This window comes from Scyliorhinus torazame, chromosome 16 (assembly GCF_047496885.1).
Source record: "Scyliorhinus torazame isolate Kashiwa2021f chromosome 16, sScyTor2.1, whole genome shotgun sequence".
Classification (NCBI taxonomy): domain Eukaryota; kingdom Metazoa; phylum Chordata; class Chondrichthyes; order Carcharhiniformes; family Scyliorhinidae; genus Scyliorhinus; species Scyliorhinus torazame.
In genome coordinates, this window is record NC_092722.1 from 151611611 (window position 1) to 151630638 (window position 19028).

Genomic DNA, 19028 nt, shown 5'->3' on the forward strand with positions numbered 1-19028 from the left:
CCACCTATCCTTGCTTGCAAGGATACCGGTGGCTGGCACTACCCATGCCAGCGATATGCTCTGCGGCCACTATTCTGAGCCCTCCTGTGGGGTATACTGTGAGAGCTCTCCTTGGGTGGGCTGTATGATACTCCCCCAGCAGGGTGGCACCTGATTGGGGGAGGGGGGGGTGGTTGGGCACTATGCACCACCGACCAGCTCCATGCTTGGTGGCATGCGTACGGGCAGGGCTCACATATGGGGCAGGGGGAGGTAGGTGGGTACCTGTTGGGACCATAGCTGGGTCATGTGTGCGACTCATGGTTGGGGCCTACCTGTCCAGAGATAGAATGGTTGGGGGTAGGGGCAAAATAGGCAGGCAGGGCTTGGTAACAGCCTGTGGTCCTGTGGGGTGGGTTAGCTGATAGTGCCACCGGTGAGACATCTTCCCTGAGAGAGGCAGTGTGCCAGGGTGGTAGCAAAAGCCTCAGTGCATGCATCCGCTGTTTGGTGTGCGCTCTGCTCTTCCCCTGCTCCCCCTGCAGTGGAGCAGCACCTTGGATGGGTGCATTGAGGAGTGCCAACACCTGGTGGGCCATTGGCTGAGCTGGAACATGCCCACAGAAAGTTCGTAGGGGGGTGACCTGGAGGCCAACACGCCCACACAGCTGGTAGCGTTCTGCACACTTATGGAACCCAGTGGACAGTTGGTGGATTGGGCAGCCAGATGGCTGCTTTGACTGCTGCGGCAACGGTGTTCCACGCGGATCCTGGGGGGCACCCCAGACCCACGCCCATCTCCTGGCACCAACCCCCTCGCCGCTAGCCCCTCCCCACTCCCAGTTCTGGCAGGTGACACCCCCTCCCCAACTGTCATCCCACCGTTGAGCCTTTGGAAACTTTTCTTACCTCCTCTCTCTCCCTCACCAGCCACGACACCCGGTCCGCCTTTTTAAAAAAAATATTTTTATTGGCATTTCTCATATTTATAAACAATTGTATGCATACATCACATTTTTCTTACCCATGTTAATTTACTTTATTCTACAGAAAGGTTTATTTTGTCTTTCATTTAATTAACCTTATATACATTTGCCGCCCTCTGGATCAGTCTATGGTCCATTCCCCCTTCCGCGCCCCCCCTTCCCCTTCCCCCTCCCTTCCTCCACCCCCCCTCCCCTTTTGGCTTTGGTTGTGTTTTGCTTTTATTCTCAGGGAAAAGTGCCCCCCCCACTCCTCTTCTCTTCTTTTGCGGTTTCTCCACCTTCCTTCCATCTCCTCCCCCGCCCTCCCCCCCCGGGGTTGCGCAGTCCTTTGGTTCCTCAAAATATCTTGATTTTTTTTCTTCTTAACTTACTCCTCATTGCTGACCTCGAATAGGTTTTGGAACAGGCCAACAAACTGCCCCCAAGTTTCTAGGAAGCTTTCCTCCGACCCTCGGGTGGCATATTTAATCTTCTCCAGGTGGAGAAAGTCCGAAAGGTCCGCGAGCCAGTCTGCAGCTGTGCGTGCTGCTGCTGATCGCCAGCCGAGCAGGATTCTCTGGTGGGCGATTAGGGAAGCGAAAGCAAGGGCGTTGGTCCCTTCTCCATGTGTAACTCTGGCTGCTCCGATACCCCGAAGATTGCCACTATTCGGCATGGCTTAACCCTCACCCCCACAACCTTGGACATTGCCTCAGTGAAGGCTGTCCAGAACCCAGCAAATTTAGGACAATCCCAGAACATGTGGGCGTGGTTGGCCGGGCCCCTCTGTCACCGTTCACATTTATCCTCCACCTCCGGGAAGAACCAGCTCATTCAGGTTCTGGTCAGGTGTGCTCTGTGCACCACTTTGAGCTGCATTAGGCTGAGCCTTGCGCAGGAGGAGGTGAAATTAGCCCTGCTCAGTGCTTCGCTCCAGAGTCCCCACATTACATCCGTCCCCAGTTCGTCCTCCCATTTTTGTCTGGTCTCGTCCAGTGGTGTTCGGGCTCTGTCCATGAACTGTCCATATATTTTCCAACATAGCAACCCGTCCTTGCTGCTTGAGCCTATCAGGTCCTCTAGTAGTGTGGTTTCTGGGGCCTCGGTCCACGTTTTTAAATCCCACAAGTGAACTGCGTCAACATCACTTCCGACTACTGGGTTGGACCCGTTAACGATATGTTAACAAACACTACTGTACATTTTGAATACCCATGCTGGCACGGGGCATGGAACGCGTCCACATTGCCATCGAGCTGCCGGAGCATGGAACTCCGTTGGGTGGCAGGCGCCAACCTTGATTTTCAGCTGACTCCCGATTCTCCGCCCAATCACAATTCGCGATTCCGGCGTCACTGAATCCCGATCTCTGTACCGTGAGGTGGACTGGGTTCCTTCTAACCTTTCCTGAGGTTGGAGTGTTTCTTTTTGGGTCTGTTTTCTTTAGAGCTATTAGAACAGGAGCAATTGAGTGGCAGCGCACGTCGAGGTGCGGTTGGTCAATCTTTGATTGATGTGTTGAAGAGAGAGTCTGTTTGCCATACCTCTACACTGTTGGAGCCCTTCCCTCCTGTAGGGGTAGGTTTGATGGGGGAGTTAGACATCGTCTTCTAGGCGGTCTTATGTGATGGGTTCCTGAGTGTCCGCCTCGTTGTGGTTGGGTTTTCCATGTGGAAGCAGTGTTTGTGTCTCTGTTCAGGCTGTCGTCTCCTTTAATATCCTTCTTGTGATGACGTGCAGCGTGGGCAGTGTCTATTATTCTTCAAATGTTCTTTCTGGTCCACAGGTGGTTCCCTTTATTGTACCAGGTTGTGGGAGGGGGGGGGGGGATTTGCGGTCCTCCTCCCAGGGTCTCAATTGTTGTGTTTATTGATGATTCTTCTTCTCTTTGGTGATGGTGTAATTTTCTTTCAGTGTAAAGGGCGTGGTGCACTGCCCTGGGTGTGGTTGTGAGGTGCAGGATCGGCTGGGGTGTCGGTTTTGGAAAGTCCCGGAGGCCCTGGGGGGGGTTTTGATTCTTCTGTGTCAGAATGTCCCAGGCCCGTTGCTGTGGTTGGTATCCTCCTGCCCTCTGGAGCTTGGGATGTCCCTTATTGAAATAACTCATTACGGACATCCTGAGAGGCTGGATTTTGCTTCTTCTGTGCATGGGAGCTTGGGGTTGAGCTGAGTCCTGTACTTTGCTTGATATCCTGTTGCACACTTAATGGTCGCAATGCTTTCTTCTTTGCATGAGCAGCTTGTTCTTTTCTCCATTAATGGGTGATGGGCCTGTCTCAGGGATGATGGACCATGATGGGGTCTGATCCTTCGTTATCCTGTGATCCACTCCTGGGAGTTCTACTTCTCCTTCCTTTTTGTTTTCTTGGAAGGTGTTGAGGACACTGATTATAATCCAAACATGTTGCTGCTGGTCCTCTCTGTATAAATGAAGGGAATAATGTTGGTCCTGAGACTGGGGTTTTGTTGCGTTGTGTGGTATATATGTAACACTCTTTTAGAACTGGGGTTCTCGTGTATTTTTGTTGTATGCTTCCTATTTTTTTAAGGGTGAGTGTGAGGAATCCGTGATTGATTCCTGCATGGACGCACAAAGGGTTGGTATCCGAGGAGAGGAGACTGTGGTGTCTCTGGCCGTGGTGGAGTAGAGGGAGATATGCATTGATATGCACCCGATATGGCGCAAAAAATCCAATCACAAATAAATCCAATCCAATCCAATCCAAATATATCCTGAACTCTAGTGGCAATTGCAAGAAATTGCTGTGTGGGAAGGTGTGCACCATTTTATCATGTTTTCATGACCTTATCCTGTTTCTCCTTTATTCTCTGGTTGGGCTTATAAAGGCATCAAGTTATGTCTAATGATTGCATTGAGCTGGTTATACTGTGTTCCCTGTCCCCCGTTGTACTCATGGTTGCTGAGCCTTTACATGTGCTTGCTGCACTGTATCATTCTTGTGGTTCTGTTGCATTGTTTATCAAGTGGTAAAACCTTAATAAACATACTTTTTTTAAAAGCGGTTAATCCGTCTCATCAGTCTGAGACAGATTTAAAACAACAGCTAGAAGTGTATAAAGATGGTGTGATAATCAACGGTGTCACATGCTCACATGGAGTCAGAGACCTATACATATATCTCAGAGAAGTCTCGTTTAAAAGATAAAATGCAAATATTTTGTTTTCCTCTGAGGAATGAGCACTCTTTGATAAGGGCACAGAGAACTGAATAAGTGAAGGGAGCCAGGAACACTGACTTTGATGCCACTTTGATAAACAAAGGAAGAAAAACAAACCAAAAGTTGGCAAAGAGCTGAAAACAGAAGTTTTGAATTATGTCTCCCCACGCTCCTGTCTCGTCCTGTGTATTCAGAGACTGTTATCACATTGTGTATCTAAGATGGCATTCTGGTTGGTTTGATGATCAACAACAGTTTAATTCTGCAGTGTTCCTGGTTCCCTCCTCCCCCACCTCTGGTCCTCCATACCCTCAACAAAGAATGCTTTTTACTAAAACTGAAAGCAAATTTTCTTGAAATCTTATCTTTATACAAGACTTCTGTAAGATATACATTTATGTATTCCTATTTAAGACTTCGCTAAGATATATACATTTATGTATTCATGAGACTATGTGGCATTGGTTTGGATTCTTCGGCTGCACCCATCGCAAGATCGCCATGGGTGGGACACGGACTTTTTTTAACGGTACATTGACTTCGGACAGGAATTTCCGGTCACTGAGCGAGCGCGGCTCGAGTTTCCCTTACCAACATGACCACAGGAAGTCAACCCACAAGTCGCATGGCAGACTGAGGGAAAACCCCTATCAGGAATCAGCATTGTAGGCTTACCAGACTATATAAACAGAGCACTGAGTCGTGTTCGCAGCAGATGTCAAATTGGTTGGAGATTGAAGAGTTGCTGTGTGCATACTATGGGCCAGGGATAGTGCTGGGTGGTCCCCTGGCCCTCCCCTTGAAACACGCGCACCTTGGCACTGCCAGGCTGGTACTGCCAAGGTGTCTGACTGGCACTGCCAAGCAAGGTTGCCCAGGTGCCGGGATGGCACTGTCAAAGGTCAGGGTCTGAGGGAGCCATGCCCATGAAAGGAGCACAGTACGAAGTCTTACAACACCAGGTTAAAGTCCAACAGGTTTGTTTCGATGTCACTAGCTTTCGGAGCGCTGCTCCTTCCTCAGGTGAATGAAGAGGTCTGTTCCAGAAACACATATATAGACAAATTCAAAGATGCCAAACAATGCTTGGAATGCGAGCATTAGCAGGTGATTAAATCTTTACAGATCCAGAGATGGGGTAACCCCAGGTTAAAGAGGTGTGAATTGTACCAAGCCAGGACAGTTGGTAGGATTTCGCAGGCCAGATGGTGGGGGATGAATGTAATGCGACATGAATCCCAGGTCCCGGTTGAGGCCGGTTAGGAGGGGGGTTTGAAGGATAGGAGGGGTGCAGGGCAGGTATGTAAGCGATCCTGGGGATGGTGATGGGTGGAGCTACTGGCGGGAGGCCTATAAGGGGGGGGGGGGCATGAGGGTGGCCTAAAGGGGGTGGTCACCACCCCCTAGTGGGGTGTTCTCGCTTGGGAGGGTGTGGGGTAATGCCCATGGGTGTGGGGGAGGGCGGGGGGTAACATTGCTGATGGGAGAGGGATGTAGGGACCCACAAGCTCAGTTAGAGATTGGGACACTTTCATAATGGTGGCCCGATCTCTGCGTTCAGCTCCACAGTGCGAATAAAAAAGTGTGGGCTAATCCGGACAGAAACTCCCCAGAGCCCAAAATCGTGACTAAGGGTGGGATTCTTCGCCAGCAGGATTCCCAGTGCCACAGGCAGCGCACCCACGCCCGTGAGTTTCCCAGCGGCGTGGGGTGGCCACAATGGAAAATCCCTTTGGCCAGTGGCGGGAATGGAAAATCCCGCTGCCGGCGAGGGCTGCCGCCCAGAAAAATGCGGCTGGCGGACCGGAGAATCCCGTCCTAAGTGTCGTTTGGTAGAGGTGGGGAACTCCCTGCAAAACCCGCCACAAATTAACTTGGAAATGTTTCCATTAAATTCCACCCACTGTGTGTAAAATTAGGCTCAAAGAATAGCTCGGTGTTTATTTCAATTCTTTCCTGTTTTTGATGAGTAGCTGAAGAACTTTAAGTAAACTTTCATTTTTTTTGTATTTGGACATCTGTGTGAGTGAGATATTGACCTGAGTAAACTCCACCCCGCCCATCACCATCCACAGGCACTTGTGACATCATACGCTATATGGTCGCAAGTCAATTAATACTCAGCGTGGATGCACTGTACAAAACAGCAGAGAAGAATTTCAACACGTTTGCAGGACTAAATGTCCGGTTATTAGAAATCAAAGTCTTGAATCCAGCATAGGTTCATGTAAATTAACCCGTCCATACGGAACTAGTTCAGACAACGAAGACATCACCTCAACCAGCTAATTGAACGTGATAGCAATGTGCTGCTGCTAATTCAGGACATCACAAGTGCAATTCTTTCAGTCCTGCATAAGAAACTGCATCCTGCTTTCTCTTGCACCTGGTGCGTGAGATAAAGTTGACAATTCAATCAATATTCTTTTAAACTGACCTGCGCATACAATAATTGAGCGACATCATGAAAGCAATGCACAACGTTGCGAGTTATTACAGCAAATGTTGTAAAGCCTGGAACATTCTTACCAGTACGTCAACTGAATGAAGCAAGGTCATATTTAACTGTAACACGGTTGCAACAATTGTGCTTTGGGGGAAGAAAGCAGCAACATTCGGTGAGACTCACGGGTAGTAGAAAGTCACATTAGGACTATAGGCAAAGCATCCTGTCGGACTAATGACTTTTAGTCGGAATCTATATGGTGTGGAAGCATCAAGGCCAGTCACAACATGCCGCTTAGCATATCCTCTGGGAAAACAAAGTCATAAAGAACTTTGGGACAGGCAAACAAATAGTAAATCAGATAAAACGTAAAATGGCTTTTCAATACCTGTTTATCAAATAGTTAAGTAACAGTCAAAGAGTGAGCATCATTCTTATAAAAATATGTATTATGATCATCTTAATACCCCTTCCTACTGAGATTTTAACATAAACATTCTTCTGATTACATTATTTGACAACAACCCGGCTGGGTTGCTGAGACTATCAGAGTGAATTAAGATTAGCATGTATACCCTTCAACCTGGGACTCTCCAACTGTGTCTTAATTTAGTAAATACTCAGTTGGTTGTCATCCCCTCAAGGCAGGAAATCGCACAATCCTGGAGTAAAGGTTTTCGTGCTAAGACATAATGGTTAATATTATGTGGTTCAGCATGAAGAACTTTGGTCTCACCTACCCATAAATAAGCCTATTGATGGATACTGTGTACAGCATACTTGATTTCAGAAATTTAGAGATGACAGAACATTCCTCTCCTATGGATAATGGGCTAAAAGGGGGCAGGTTATTGGTGAAAAAGAAACATATTATCAAGTTCATCAGAGAGAAAAATTGTTTCTTTTTACACTGATAGGATTTAATTCAGACGGATTGAAGGTAATTTATATTGCTGGGCTAAATTAATGTCATCTCCTTGCCTGCCAGTTTGAAGCCAATGCACTTCTGCCACCTAGTGGTGAATCCCAACAGGCCAGGAAGCTAAATCTGTGTTAAAATAACAGTGAAAAATGATAGACAATGTTCCCAGTATTCCGCTGTCGTCTCAATATATTAGAATGGCACTAAAGAGGTTAGAGAATTATGATTTAGAACAAACAATGATGAATAATTATTCTGCCTAATTATTAGAAATTGCTTGTGTATACAATAAATAGTTCATATAGCTGAGGGACTGTAAGTGTAAAATATTCTCGATTATTCTTAGTGAAGATGGATGAACTATCAGCTTTAATGTAGCGCATACACAAAAATGTCTCTCCTGAGGCAGGAAACTGATCTGTAAGCAGCTGTTGGCATAGTTGCAGTGGTAACAAGCACAACGTTGTTACTGTAGCAACAATTTGAAATTGTTTTGCTGTTTTGCTGAATTTAAACGCTCAAGTAGCAAACCCATAACATAACTGTTAAGCTTCGCAGTTAAGTTTATTTAACAAATGGAACAGGACGATAATATATGTCAAAAAGTGTGTATTTATTTTTTATTAGCGTCATAGATGCGTCGAATATTAAGTTACTCAACTGAATAACAGCAAAAGGAAAGGGGACATGCATTTTACTGTCAGGTTAGCTATATCATATTCCTCGTGTGATACCACTTAGAATTGATAGTTTATCTTTTGCAATACCATTTCAATAATCGTAATTGAAGAGTATTTTTCAGGAAGAATGGAATCAAGACATTGACATGAATGCAACGCACGCAATGTTTTGGCCTAAATTAATTCCGCAGAGGCTGGGCAGAATGTCCTGCAGTCAGCAATGCAGTGAAGCAGTCCGGGAAGAGTACTGCAGTTATCATTTCGGTGAGGCAGACTGGGAAGAGTTTCCTGCAGTCAGTATAGCAGTGAAGCAGTCTGGGAAGTGTCCTGCAGTTAGCATTACAGGTAAGCAGTCTGAGAAGACTGCCCTGAAGTCAGAATTGCAGTGAAGCAGACTGGTAAGAGTGTCCTACAGTCAGCATCGTAGTGAAGCAGACAGGGAAGAGTATTCTGCAGTCAGCATCGTAGTGAAGCAGTCTGGTAAGAGTGTCCAACTCTTGTTGAAACAAAAAGTGTAACATCGTAGGAAATCCACAAGTTCATTGGGTGGTAGGAAACTGCTGTTAGAGAGTGACTATAAATTGTTGTAAATTAGAAAATTACATATACTTAAAACAAGTCGTTGTATTTGGATCTAACTAAGAACGTTGGGGTCAATAAAATAAGGTAACAAAATTATTGTGAGGGAAGTAACGGTAAGACTTAAAGTACGGTCTTCGAAGACTTAAGCCAAGGTCTTTACATTACAATGGGAATGTTCAGATTCGAATAAGGTCCGTATAGCGTAATTAGTATTCTTTCAGGAGAGTAACTGATGCACGATCAATTTCACAAAGACTAAAGTTGTGTACAACTGTGGCTTTATTACAGTCGGTTGCGAGGCCTCCTGCTGCAGCTGGCGAAATGGCAGGGCACTGGAGATCATGCATATTTATACAGTTCTCCCTGGGCGGAGCCAGCCGGCAGGAGCTACCGGCGAACCTGTAGTACAGGTCCTAGCTTACATCTCCTATTATAGTGGATCACCACATTCACCCCCTGTTAAAAATGAGTCCGGCGGGGGTAACGTGAAACTATATACAATTAGTGGAATTAGGTACAGTGGTAGAGAAAGAAAAGTCCATGTTGATGGTCCGGAGTCCATCAAAGGTTCAGCCGGTCCGGTGCTTTGGTGCTTCGTTGGGATCGGCGTAACGGTGGCGACGAAGTTGGTGCTGGCGGTGGTGGAGGTGGCGGCGATGGCGGTGGTGGCGGTGCTGATGCTGGCCCGTCATCGGGAAACTCCGACTCCGGGAGCGTGCAGAAATCCTCTTTGTCCTCTTGTGCGGAAAAGGAGATGGGGGGGGGGGCGGTGATCTGGTGGAGTCAATATTGGCGGCGCGGTGGGAGGTGGGGGAGGGCGCATTGGTGGGGGGGGGGTTGTTGGGGTGGAACCTGACGGTGCCAGGTCCCTGAGTGAGACAGTATCTTGGCGGCCGTCGGGGAACTCAACGTAGGCATATTGAGGGTTACCGTGGAGCAGATGAACCCTGTCCACCAAGGAGTCCGCCTTGTGGAGTCGGATGTGCCTACGGAGAAGGACCGGTCCTGGAGCAGCGAGCCAAGTCGGGAGCGACACCCCGGATGTGGACTTCCTGGGGAAGGTAAAAACACGTTCATGGGGTGTGTTATTAGTGGCGGTGCACAATAGTGACCGGATGGAATGTAGAGCGTCAGGGAGGACCTCCTGCCAGTGAGAGGCTGGAAGGTTCCTGGACCATAGGGCCAGCTGGATGGCCCTCCAAACCGTCCCATTCTCCCGTTCTACTTGCCCGTTTCCCCGGGGGTTGTAGCTGGTCGACCTGCTGGAGGCTATACCCCTGCTGAGCAGGAAGTGACGCAGCTCATCGCTCATGAATGAGGATCCCCTGTCACTGTGGATGTAGGCAGGGAAACCAAACAGATCGAAGATGGTTCTGAGGGCCTTGATGATGGTGGCAGACGTCATATTGGGGCATGGGATGGCGAAGGGTAATCTGGAGTACTCATCGTCGAAACTGAGAATATATGTGTTACGGTCGGTGGAGGGGAGGGGCCCTTTGAAATCCACGCTGAGGCGTTCAAAGGGGTGGGAAGCCTTCACCAGGCACGCACGGTCTGGCCGGTAGAAGTGCGGCTTGCACTCCGCACAGACCTGGCAGTCCCTGGTGACTGTCCTTACTTCCTCGACGGAGTAGGGCAGATTGCGAGCTTTGACCAGATGGTACAATCGGGTGACCCCCCGGGTGACAAAGGCTGTCGTGTAGAGCCCGCAGTTGGTCCACTTGTGCGCTGGCACATGTACCTCGGGAGAGGGTGTCTGGGGGCTTGTTGAGTTTACCGGGGCGATACAAGATCTCGTAATTATAGGTGGAGAGCTCGATTCTCCACCACAAGATTTTATCATTTTTGATCTTGTCCCGCTGTGTGTTATTGAACATGAAGGCTACCGACCGTTGTCCGTAAGGAGAGTGAATCTCTTACCGGCCAAGTAATGCCTCCAACGCCGCACAGCTTCAATGATAGCTTGAGCCTCCTTCACGACGGATGAGTGTCGAATTTCAGAGGCATGAAGGGTGCGGGAAAAGAATGCCACGGGTCTGCCTGCCTGGTTTAGGGTGGTGGCAAGGGCGACGTCTGAAGCGTCGCTTTCTACTTGGAAAGGCAGTGACTCGTCCACTACGCGCATCCCGGCCTTGGCGATGTCTGCTCTGATGCATGTTGTGCCTCGGCCGCAAGGGGGAATTGGGTGGACTGAATGAGTGGGCGGGCCTTGTCCGCATAGTTTGGGACCCACTGAGCGTAGTAGGAAAAGAACCACAGACAGCGTTTGAGGGCCTTGGGGCAGTGGGGGAGGGGAAGTTCCATGAGGGGGCGCATGCGGTCGGGGCTGGCCCCGAGAAGTCCGTTTTGGACTATATAGCCGAGAATGGCTAACCGGGTCGTGCTGAACACACACTTCTCTTTGTTGTAGGTTAGGTTGAGAAGGGTGGCAGTGCGGAGGAATTTATCGAGGTTGGCATCGTGGTCCTGCTGGTCATGGCCGCAGATGGTGACATTATCTAAGTACGGAAAGGTGGCCCGCAAACCGTACTGGTCGACCATTCGGTCAATCTCTCTTTGGAAGACCGAGACCCCATTTGTGACACCGAAAGGGACCCTAAGGAAGTGGTAGAGGCGACCGTCCGCCTCGAAGGCAGTGTATGGCCGGTCCGACTTCCGGATGGGGAGCTGGTGGTAGGCGGATTTCAGGTCAATTGTTGAGAAGACCCGGTATTGCGCAATCTGATTGACCATATCAGATATGCGTGGGAGGGGGTATGCGTCGAGCTGCGTGTACCGATTGATGGTCTGGCTGTAGTCCACGACCATCCTGTGTTTCTCCCCAGTTTTAACCACTCCCACTTGGGCTCTCCAGGGGCTGTTGCTGGCCTCGATAACACCCTCCTTAAGCAGCTGCTGGATTTCGGACCTGATGAAGGTCTTGTCCCGGGTGCTGTACCGTCAGCTCCTAGTGGCAACAGGCTTGCAATCCGCAGTTATATTTGCAAAAAGGGAGGGGGGATCGACCTTGAGGGCCGCGAGGCTGCAAACGGCAAGGGGGGGTAAGGGCCTGCCGAATTTGAGGGTGAGGCTCTGGAGGTTGCACTGGAAGCCCAGGCCCAACAGGAGTGCAGTGCAGAGATTAGGAAGGATATAGAGGCGGAAGTTACTAAATTCTACGCCCTGGGCCGTGAGGGTCACTGTACAAAAGCCTCGGATCGGGACGGAGTGGGATCCGGAGGCGAGGGAGATCCTTTGATTGGCCGGGTGGACCGCGAGGGAGCAGCGCCTTACCATTTCTGGGTGAACAAAGCTTTCGTTGCTCCCAGAGTCCAGCAGGCATGAGGTCACGTGGCCGTTGATTTTAACCGTCATCGACGCGGTGGCCAGGTTGAGCAGCCGAGATTGGTCCAGCGTCATTGAAGTGAGCTGCGGGTAGCCATCGGATGCTTCGGGTGGCGAGCGGGTGCAGTTCCGTGTCGAGATGTCCGGGGACCCTGTGGGGAACAAGATGGCAGCGTCCATGGTGCGCACTTTGCGGGGTCGGAACAAGATGGCGGTGCCCATGGTGCGCACATTGCGGGGTCGGGACAAAATGGCGGCGCCCATGGTGCGCACATTGTGGGGTCGGGACAAGATGGCGGCGCTTATTGGTCGCACATGGACCCGGGAGGAGAAGATGGTGGTTCCCATTGTGCGTCTGATGTGGGGGAAGAGGGCGATAGCAGGTGCGATCGCAGCGAGTGCGCGAGCCTGGCACACAGCCGCGAAGTGGCCCTTTTTACTGCAGGCTTTACAAACTGCAGTGCGGGCCGGGCAGTGTTGGCGGGGCTGCTTCTGCTGACCGCAGAAATAGCAGCGGAGACCCCCGGGTGCGCGGATCGGCGTGCGGCGCAGGCGTATTGCGAAGGCAGGTCCTCGGCTGAGGAGGTCGTCGGCGGGGTCCAGGAGGGGTAGGAAGGAGTAGAAGGGTGGGCAGCACGGCGGGAGAGGTACGATTGTACGTTACGGGATGCGACCGTCATGGAGAGCGCCAAGGTTTTCATCTCCGGTAGTTCGAGCGTGGCCCATTCCAGTAATCGTTCTCGGATGCGGTCCGACGCAATCCCCGTCACGAAGGCATCGCGCATGATGAGATTTGCGTGTTCGGCGGCTGTGACGGCCTGACAGTCACAGTCCCGGACGAGTGGAATTAGGGCCCACCAGAAGTCTTCGATGGACTCACCAGGTAGTTGCAAGCGGGTGGCAAGTACATGCCTGGCGAAGACCGTGTTCGCCTTCTGCGCGTAGTGTTCTTTGAGGAGTTCCAACGCTTTTGTGTCAGTCTTGGATCAACGGGAACACGCTGGAGCTCAGTCTGGAGTACAGGACGTTTATCTTCTGAGCCTCCCTTGGTGCAGGGTCCGCCGCGTTGATGTAAGCCTCGAAACATGCTAGGCAGTAAGTAAAGTCTTTCCTGGCGTCGGGCGAGTGAGGATCCAGCTGCAGGCGATCGGGCTTAATTCGGATATCCATTCTGTGGAAAATCTGACGGTAATAAATTGATGCACGATCAATTGCACAAAGACTAAAGTTGGGTACAACTGTGGCTTTATTACAGTCTGATGCGAGGCCTCCTGCTGCAGCTGGCGAAATGGCAGGGCACTGGAGGTCATGCATATTTATACAGTTCTCCCAGGGCGGAGCCAGCTGGCAGGAGCTACCGGCGAACCTGTAGTGCAGGTCCTACCTTACATCTCCTATTACAGTGGATCACCGCAGTAACTAACAAGCTTAATCTAAAGTGAAGTCATGGCAATGGAGCTTGCACCAGGATGTTCTCCTCCTGCATTATGTGGGAAGTCATGGACACGCAGCGTCCCTGGAGACCACATGTTCAGGAAGTGTGTCCAACAGAGGTTACTGGCTAATCATATTTTGGAGATGGAGAGGTGGCTGGAGCATCCACGATGCCACATTCAATAAGGGGGTCACACACGGCTTAAAGACTAAACCAGCAGAAAGGGGATGGGTGACCACTAGACAGAGTAGAGAAAGGCAGATAGTGCAGGAATCCTTGTGGCCATCCTCCTCTCGAACAGATACACCATTGTAGATACTGTGTGTGTGTGTGGGGTGGGGGGGGGGGAGAGGGGGAGACTTCTCAGGGTATAGCAACAGATGCCAAGTCCATGGTGCCATGGGTGGCTCTGCCACACAAGATTGGAGGAAGAGGAATGGCAAGACTATAGTGGAAAACAAATGGGCACTAATGCAAAATAAAGCTAAGATTACTAACAAGGTTAAGAAGATAAAGGTTTCATAGCTTAATGCACGGAACAGTCACAATAAGGTAGATGAGTGAACAGCGCAAATAGATATAAATGGTTATGATATAATTGTAATTACAGAGACATGGGGCGAAATTCTCCCCCAACGGCGCGATGTCCGCCGACTGGTGCCAAAAACGGCGCCAATCAGACGGGCATCGCGTCGGCCCAAAGGTGCGGAATGCACCTTTGGGGGCCGAGCCCCAACATTGAGGGGCTAGGCCGGCGCCGGAGGGATTTCCGCCCCGCCAGCTGGCGGAAATGGCGTTTGTTGCCCCGCCAGCTGGCGGAAATGGCGTTTGTTGCCCCGCCAGCTGGCCCGGAAATGCGGCGCATGCGCGGGAGCGTTAGCGGCCGACGACAGTTTCCCGCGCATGCGCAGTGGGGAGAGTCTCTTCCGCCTCCGCCATGGTGGAGGCCGTGGCGGAGGCGGAAGGGAAAGAGTGCCCCCACGGCACAGGCCCGCCCGCGGATCGGTGGGCTCCGATCGCGGGCCAGGCCACTGTGGGGGCACCCACCAGGGTCAGATCGCCCCGCGCCCCCCCCAGGACCCCGGAGCCCGCCCATGCCGCCTGGTCGCGCCGGTAAATACCAGCTTTGATTTACACCGGCGGGACAGGCAATTTTTGGGCGGGATTGAGCGGGGGGTCCCGCCAACCGGCGCGGCCCGATTCCCGCCCCCGCCCAATCTCCGGTACCGGAGACTTCGGCGGGGGCGGGATTCACGGCGGCCAACGGCCATTCTCCGACCCGGCGGGGGGTCGGAGAATGACGCCCATGGCTTCAGGGTTACCAAGGGTAGGAACTGAACTTCCAGGGGTATTCATTGATTAGGAAGGACAGACAAAAAGGGAAAGGAGGTGGGGTAGCATTATGCATAAAGGATGAAATCAATGCAATAGTGAGAAAGGATATACTTTTGTAAAAATATTTTTATTCTCCATTTTCACATTTTCTTCAGAGTTTACACCCCACCAACAAACAGTAAACGGTAACGAATACAATGTCAATCCCCTTGTTAACAACAATGATCCCATCCTCCCACCAACCCCCAAACAATGGCCCACCTGACAATATAAGCATCAAATAAAGCAAACCCTCCCAGTGAGAAAGGATATTGGCTCGGAAAATCATGATGTGGAATCTGTATGGGTGGAGATAAGAAACACCAAGGAGCAGAAAGCATTGTGTATAACGGCACATTTAGCTATGTTGACTGCTGGTCATGATATATCTAAATGACCTGGATGAGAAAACCAAATGTAATATTTCCAAGTCTGCTAATAACACAAAACTGGGCAGAATTGTGAGCTGAGGAGGATGCAAGAAGCCTTCAAGGTGATTTAGACAGGTTGAGTGAGTGGGCAAGATGCAGTACAATGCGGCTAAATGTAGTTATACACTTCTGAGAAACAGAAAGGAAGGATATTATTTAAATGGTGGTATATTGGGAAGTGTGGATATACGAAGGGTTATGGATGTCCTCATACACCAGTCAATGAAAGTGGAGAGGCAGGTGCAGCAAGCAATTAGGAAGGGAACTGGTACATTGGCTTTCATTGCAAGGTGACTTGAGTTCAGATGTAGAGATGCCTTACTGAAGTTCTGCAGGGCCTTGGTGAGACAGCATCTGGAGTATTGAGTGCAGTTTTGGTCTCCTTACCTAAGAAAGGATGCACTTTCCATAGAGGAAGTGCAGTAGATGTTCACTGGGCTGATACAGGGGTTGGTAGGACTCTCCGATGAAGAGAGATTGGTTTGACCGGGCCTGTATTCACTAGAATTTAGAAGGATGAGGAGGTATGATCGAAACATATAAAATTCTAACAAGGCTGGACAGACTAGATGCAAGGAGGATGTTTTCCCTGGTTGGGGAATCAGGATATGGGGTCGACCATTCAGGACTGAGGTAAGGAAAAATCTCTTCACAATAAGGGTAGCAAGCCTGTGGAATTCTCTACCACAGAAAGCTGTGGAGGCCATGTTCTTGAATGTATTCATGAAAGAGATAGAAAATGTTTTAGATGTTAATGACATCAAGAGGTATGGGGGGAAAACAGGAATATGAGATAGACAATCAGCCATGGAGATCATATTAAATGGAAGAGCAGGCTCAAAGTGCCGAATGGCCTACTTCTGCTCCTAGTTTCTATGTTTAAATGATGCCTGAATATCTTGCAAACGTAAGAGAGCAGAGAACAAAGATTGGGGGCAAGATTCTCCATTGGCCGATGCCGAAATCGGGAAACGCGATTGGGCGGAGAATAGGTTTCAACAACAAAATTGCGGTGGATGCCGATTTCGCAATTTTCCATCACCTTGACAGCGGCGTCAATGTGGTCCGGAGCTCACGTACAGTAAACAGTGTTTGCATATGATTAGCGGGCCTAACCCGGTATTCTCCTGGGCCTCCGCGATTCTCCGCCTCCGATGGGCCGAGTTCCCGACGGCGCGGTCACTTGTGCTTTTAAAAATCGTGAAACCGGCATCATGGCTGCTGAGGGAGAGAGCGGGAGTACGGAAAGTGTCCAACATCACCAGAGTTTGCTGACAGTTGTGTCACTGACCGGGGGGCTTCTGCCAGGGCTGGGGGGAGTAGTAGGGGGTGGCCAGGAGGTGGGCTGTGGGGTCGGGGTGTAAGGGCATGGAACACCATTGCCGCAGCCGGAAAGGCAGCCATGCAGCTGCACATGCCGCTGACAACCCACTGTGACCTTAGGGCCACGGGTTTTATGGGTCCCCCCCCCCCAGATCACCCTTCCTAGGTGCTCTCTGGCCCCAGCCAACCCATCAGCTGGGTGGATGCGCTATAGCACAACCAGTGCCATCTTGTTGGCTGGGATGAGTGTGTGGGGAGTGTAATGTGTATATCCAGCTGAAGCTTGCCAGCCTCCCGAGTGTCAATCACGGACCCGGTGAACACTGCACCGTTTTTCATTCGAATTGATTGTGTTACAAGTGGCGCCGGTGCTAGCCCCTCCGCAGTTGCTGAATCAGTCCAGGTTCGGCACCAGTTTTGCTGTCGTGGAAGTCCACCAGTCCTGCCCCGCTGTCAACACTTAATCTCAGGAACGGAGAATCCAGCCCTGGGTTATCAATGATTTTCCATCTTCCGGAGGGTGACTGGTCTGCAACTGCTGTGGTTCTTTGGCAGGTGTCTCCCCGCTCGTTCCTGGTTCGTCTGCCAGATGGTTCCATTCTCCGCCGCAATCGGCGTGCCCTTTGTCTCGTTCCACGCTCGCTACGTGATCCTCCACCGGTGCCACGCCCTCCTGTTGTCCCCAACCTGGACTATGTGGAGATTCCGAATACTCTGCATCCTCCTCACTCTGCCGTGGCCCAGCCCGTTCCTCAGACGGTGGCACCTGACCCACCCTTCAGGCCGTCAACCAGAATTTGTCGCCCACCTAGGGGCAGCACGGTAGCATTGCGGATAGCACAATTGCTTCACAGCTCCAGGGTCCCAGGTTCGATTCCGGCTTGGGTCACTGTCTGTGCGGAGTCTGCACATCCTCCCCGTGTGTGCGTGGGTTTCCTCCGGGTGCTCCGGTTTCCTCCCACAGTCCAAAGATGTGCAGGTTAGGTGGATTGGCCATGCTAAATTGCCCATAGTGTCCAAAATTGCCCTTAGTGTTGGGTGGGGTTACTGGGTTATGGGGATAGGGTGGAGGTGGTGATCTTGGGTAGGGTGCTCTTTCCAAGAGCCGGTGCAGACTTGATGGGCTGAATGGCCTCCTCCTGCACTGTAAATTCTATGATAATCTATGAAACCTCAGAGACTTGACTTATGAGTTTTACGATGTTGGACTCGTTGATCTGTTCTGTTATCCTGTTTCATCGTTCCAATAGTTTGTATATAATGTTCATTTCGTTGTTGGTGTGACAGCCTATTTCTCTACACCAGGCACCTTCCCGTGTAAATAGATTAGCCTCATGTACATAGTCATGTAAATAACACACACACACATAGTCAGGCACATTCACTACACAATATTTATTGTCACGCAGGCACGTGTTCTTTATATAAAAGGGGGGATGTCATAATATACACCAGTATATTATGGTGCACACACACACACACTGATGGACATGCAGTGGGACCAATCAGCATACACAACACCGCAGCCAATCACCAGTGAGAGCACACGCACTATAAAGACAGGGGACAGGAGAGTTCCCGCTCATTCTAGTAGCAGCCAGCTCGGAGCACAGAGCTCACAGCCTGCAACCCAGACATTCACCATGTGCTGAGTGCATCACCTGGTTAGGACTAGGCAAGGGTCAACAGTCAAAGCTGGTATTGCATTTACCCACAGTTCAAGTATGTTAATATAGTTAACCTTATAATAAAATAGAGTTGCACCACTTCCAGTGTTGGTGACCTGTTTGTGATCCAGAACACCCACACATCACCCACCTCTGTTCCTGATGTTTCTGCAATCTTAATGGGCTGCAGCTAGCACACTCAGTCAGGGGAGGCACCTGCAACCAACAGACGGAGAAAGGACATTGTGAAGGTATCACGCCCAGGGTGTGGAGTGAGTATATGTTTAACTGTGTAAATGGGTTCAAGATGGGGAGGGTTGAGGTCCAGACGGGGCATTAGCACATCCACTTCAAGATGTTCAGCGGCTAACAAACGGAAATGCATCAAAAACACGATGGGATCAAGGAATACAGAGGGAGGATTGAGAGGTCAGTGAGAGAGGGAAACTTGAACATTAAACTCCTCAGGGATGATGGAAGAAGTTTCCATACTCACACAGGGAGGGTCTAAGCTGGTCTGGCTGTGAGAGCTCAGCACCACCATCTTACATCCCGCAGCAATGGCGCAGTACAAAATTAAAATGAGGAGAGGCACTGCTGGTGCGGGCCCTGTAGGCAGATTGAAGGGCAGCCGCATGCATTTGGGGGGCTGATTAAGGGGGTACCCAACTGAAATGTACATTCCCAAATGAGGAGAGAGAGAGACACAGCTGAGATATA

General features: G+C 50.4%; 1 protein-coding gene across 1 annotated transcript in view; it reads right to left on the reverse strand.

Annotated features, from left to right (window-relative positions):
- Window positions 1-19028, reverse strand: part of fank1 (fibronectin type III and ankyrin repeat domains 1) — a 77487-nt gene that overhangs the window by 47221 nt on the left and 11238 nt on the right. The window contains 2 exon segments of the mRNA XM_072477620.1: window positions 6754-6767; window positions 6769-6876. Coding sequence (XP_072333721.1) covers window positions 6754-6767; window positions 6769-6876 — 122 coding nt within the window.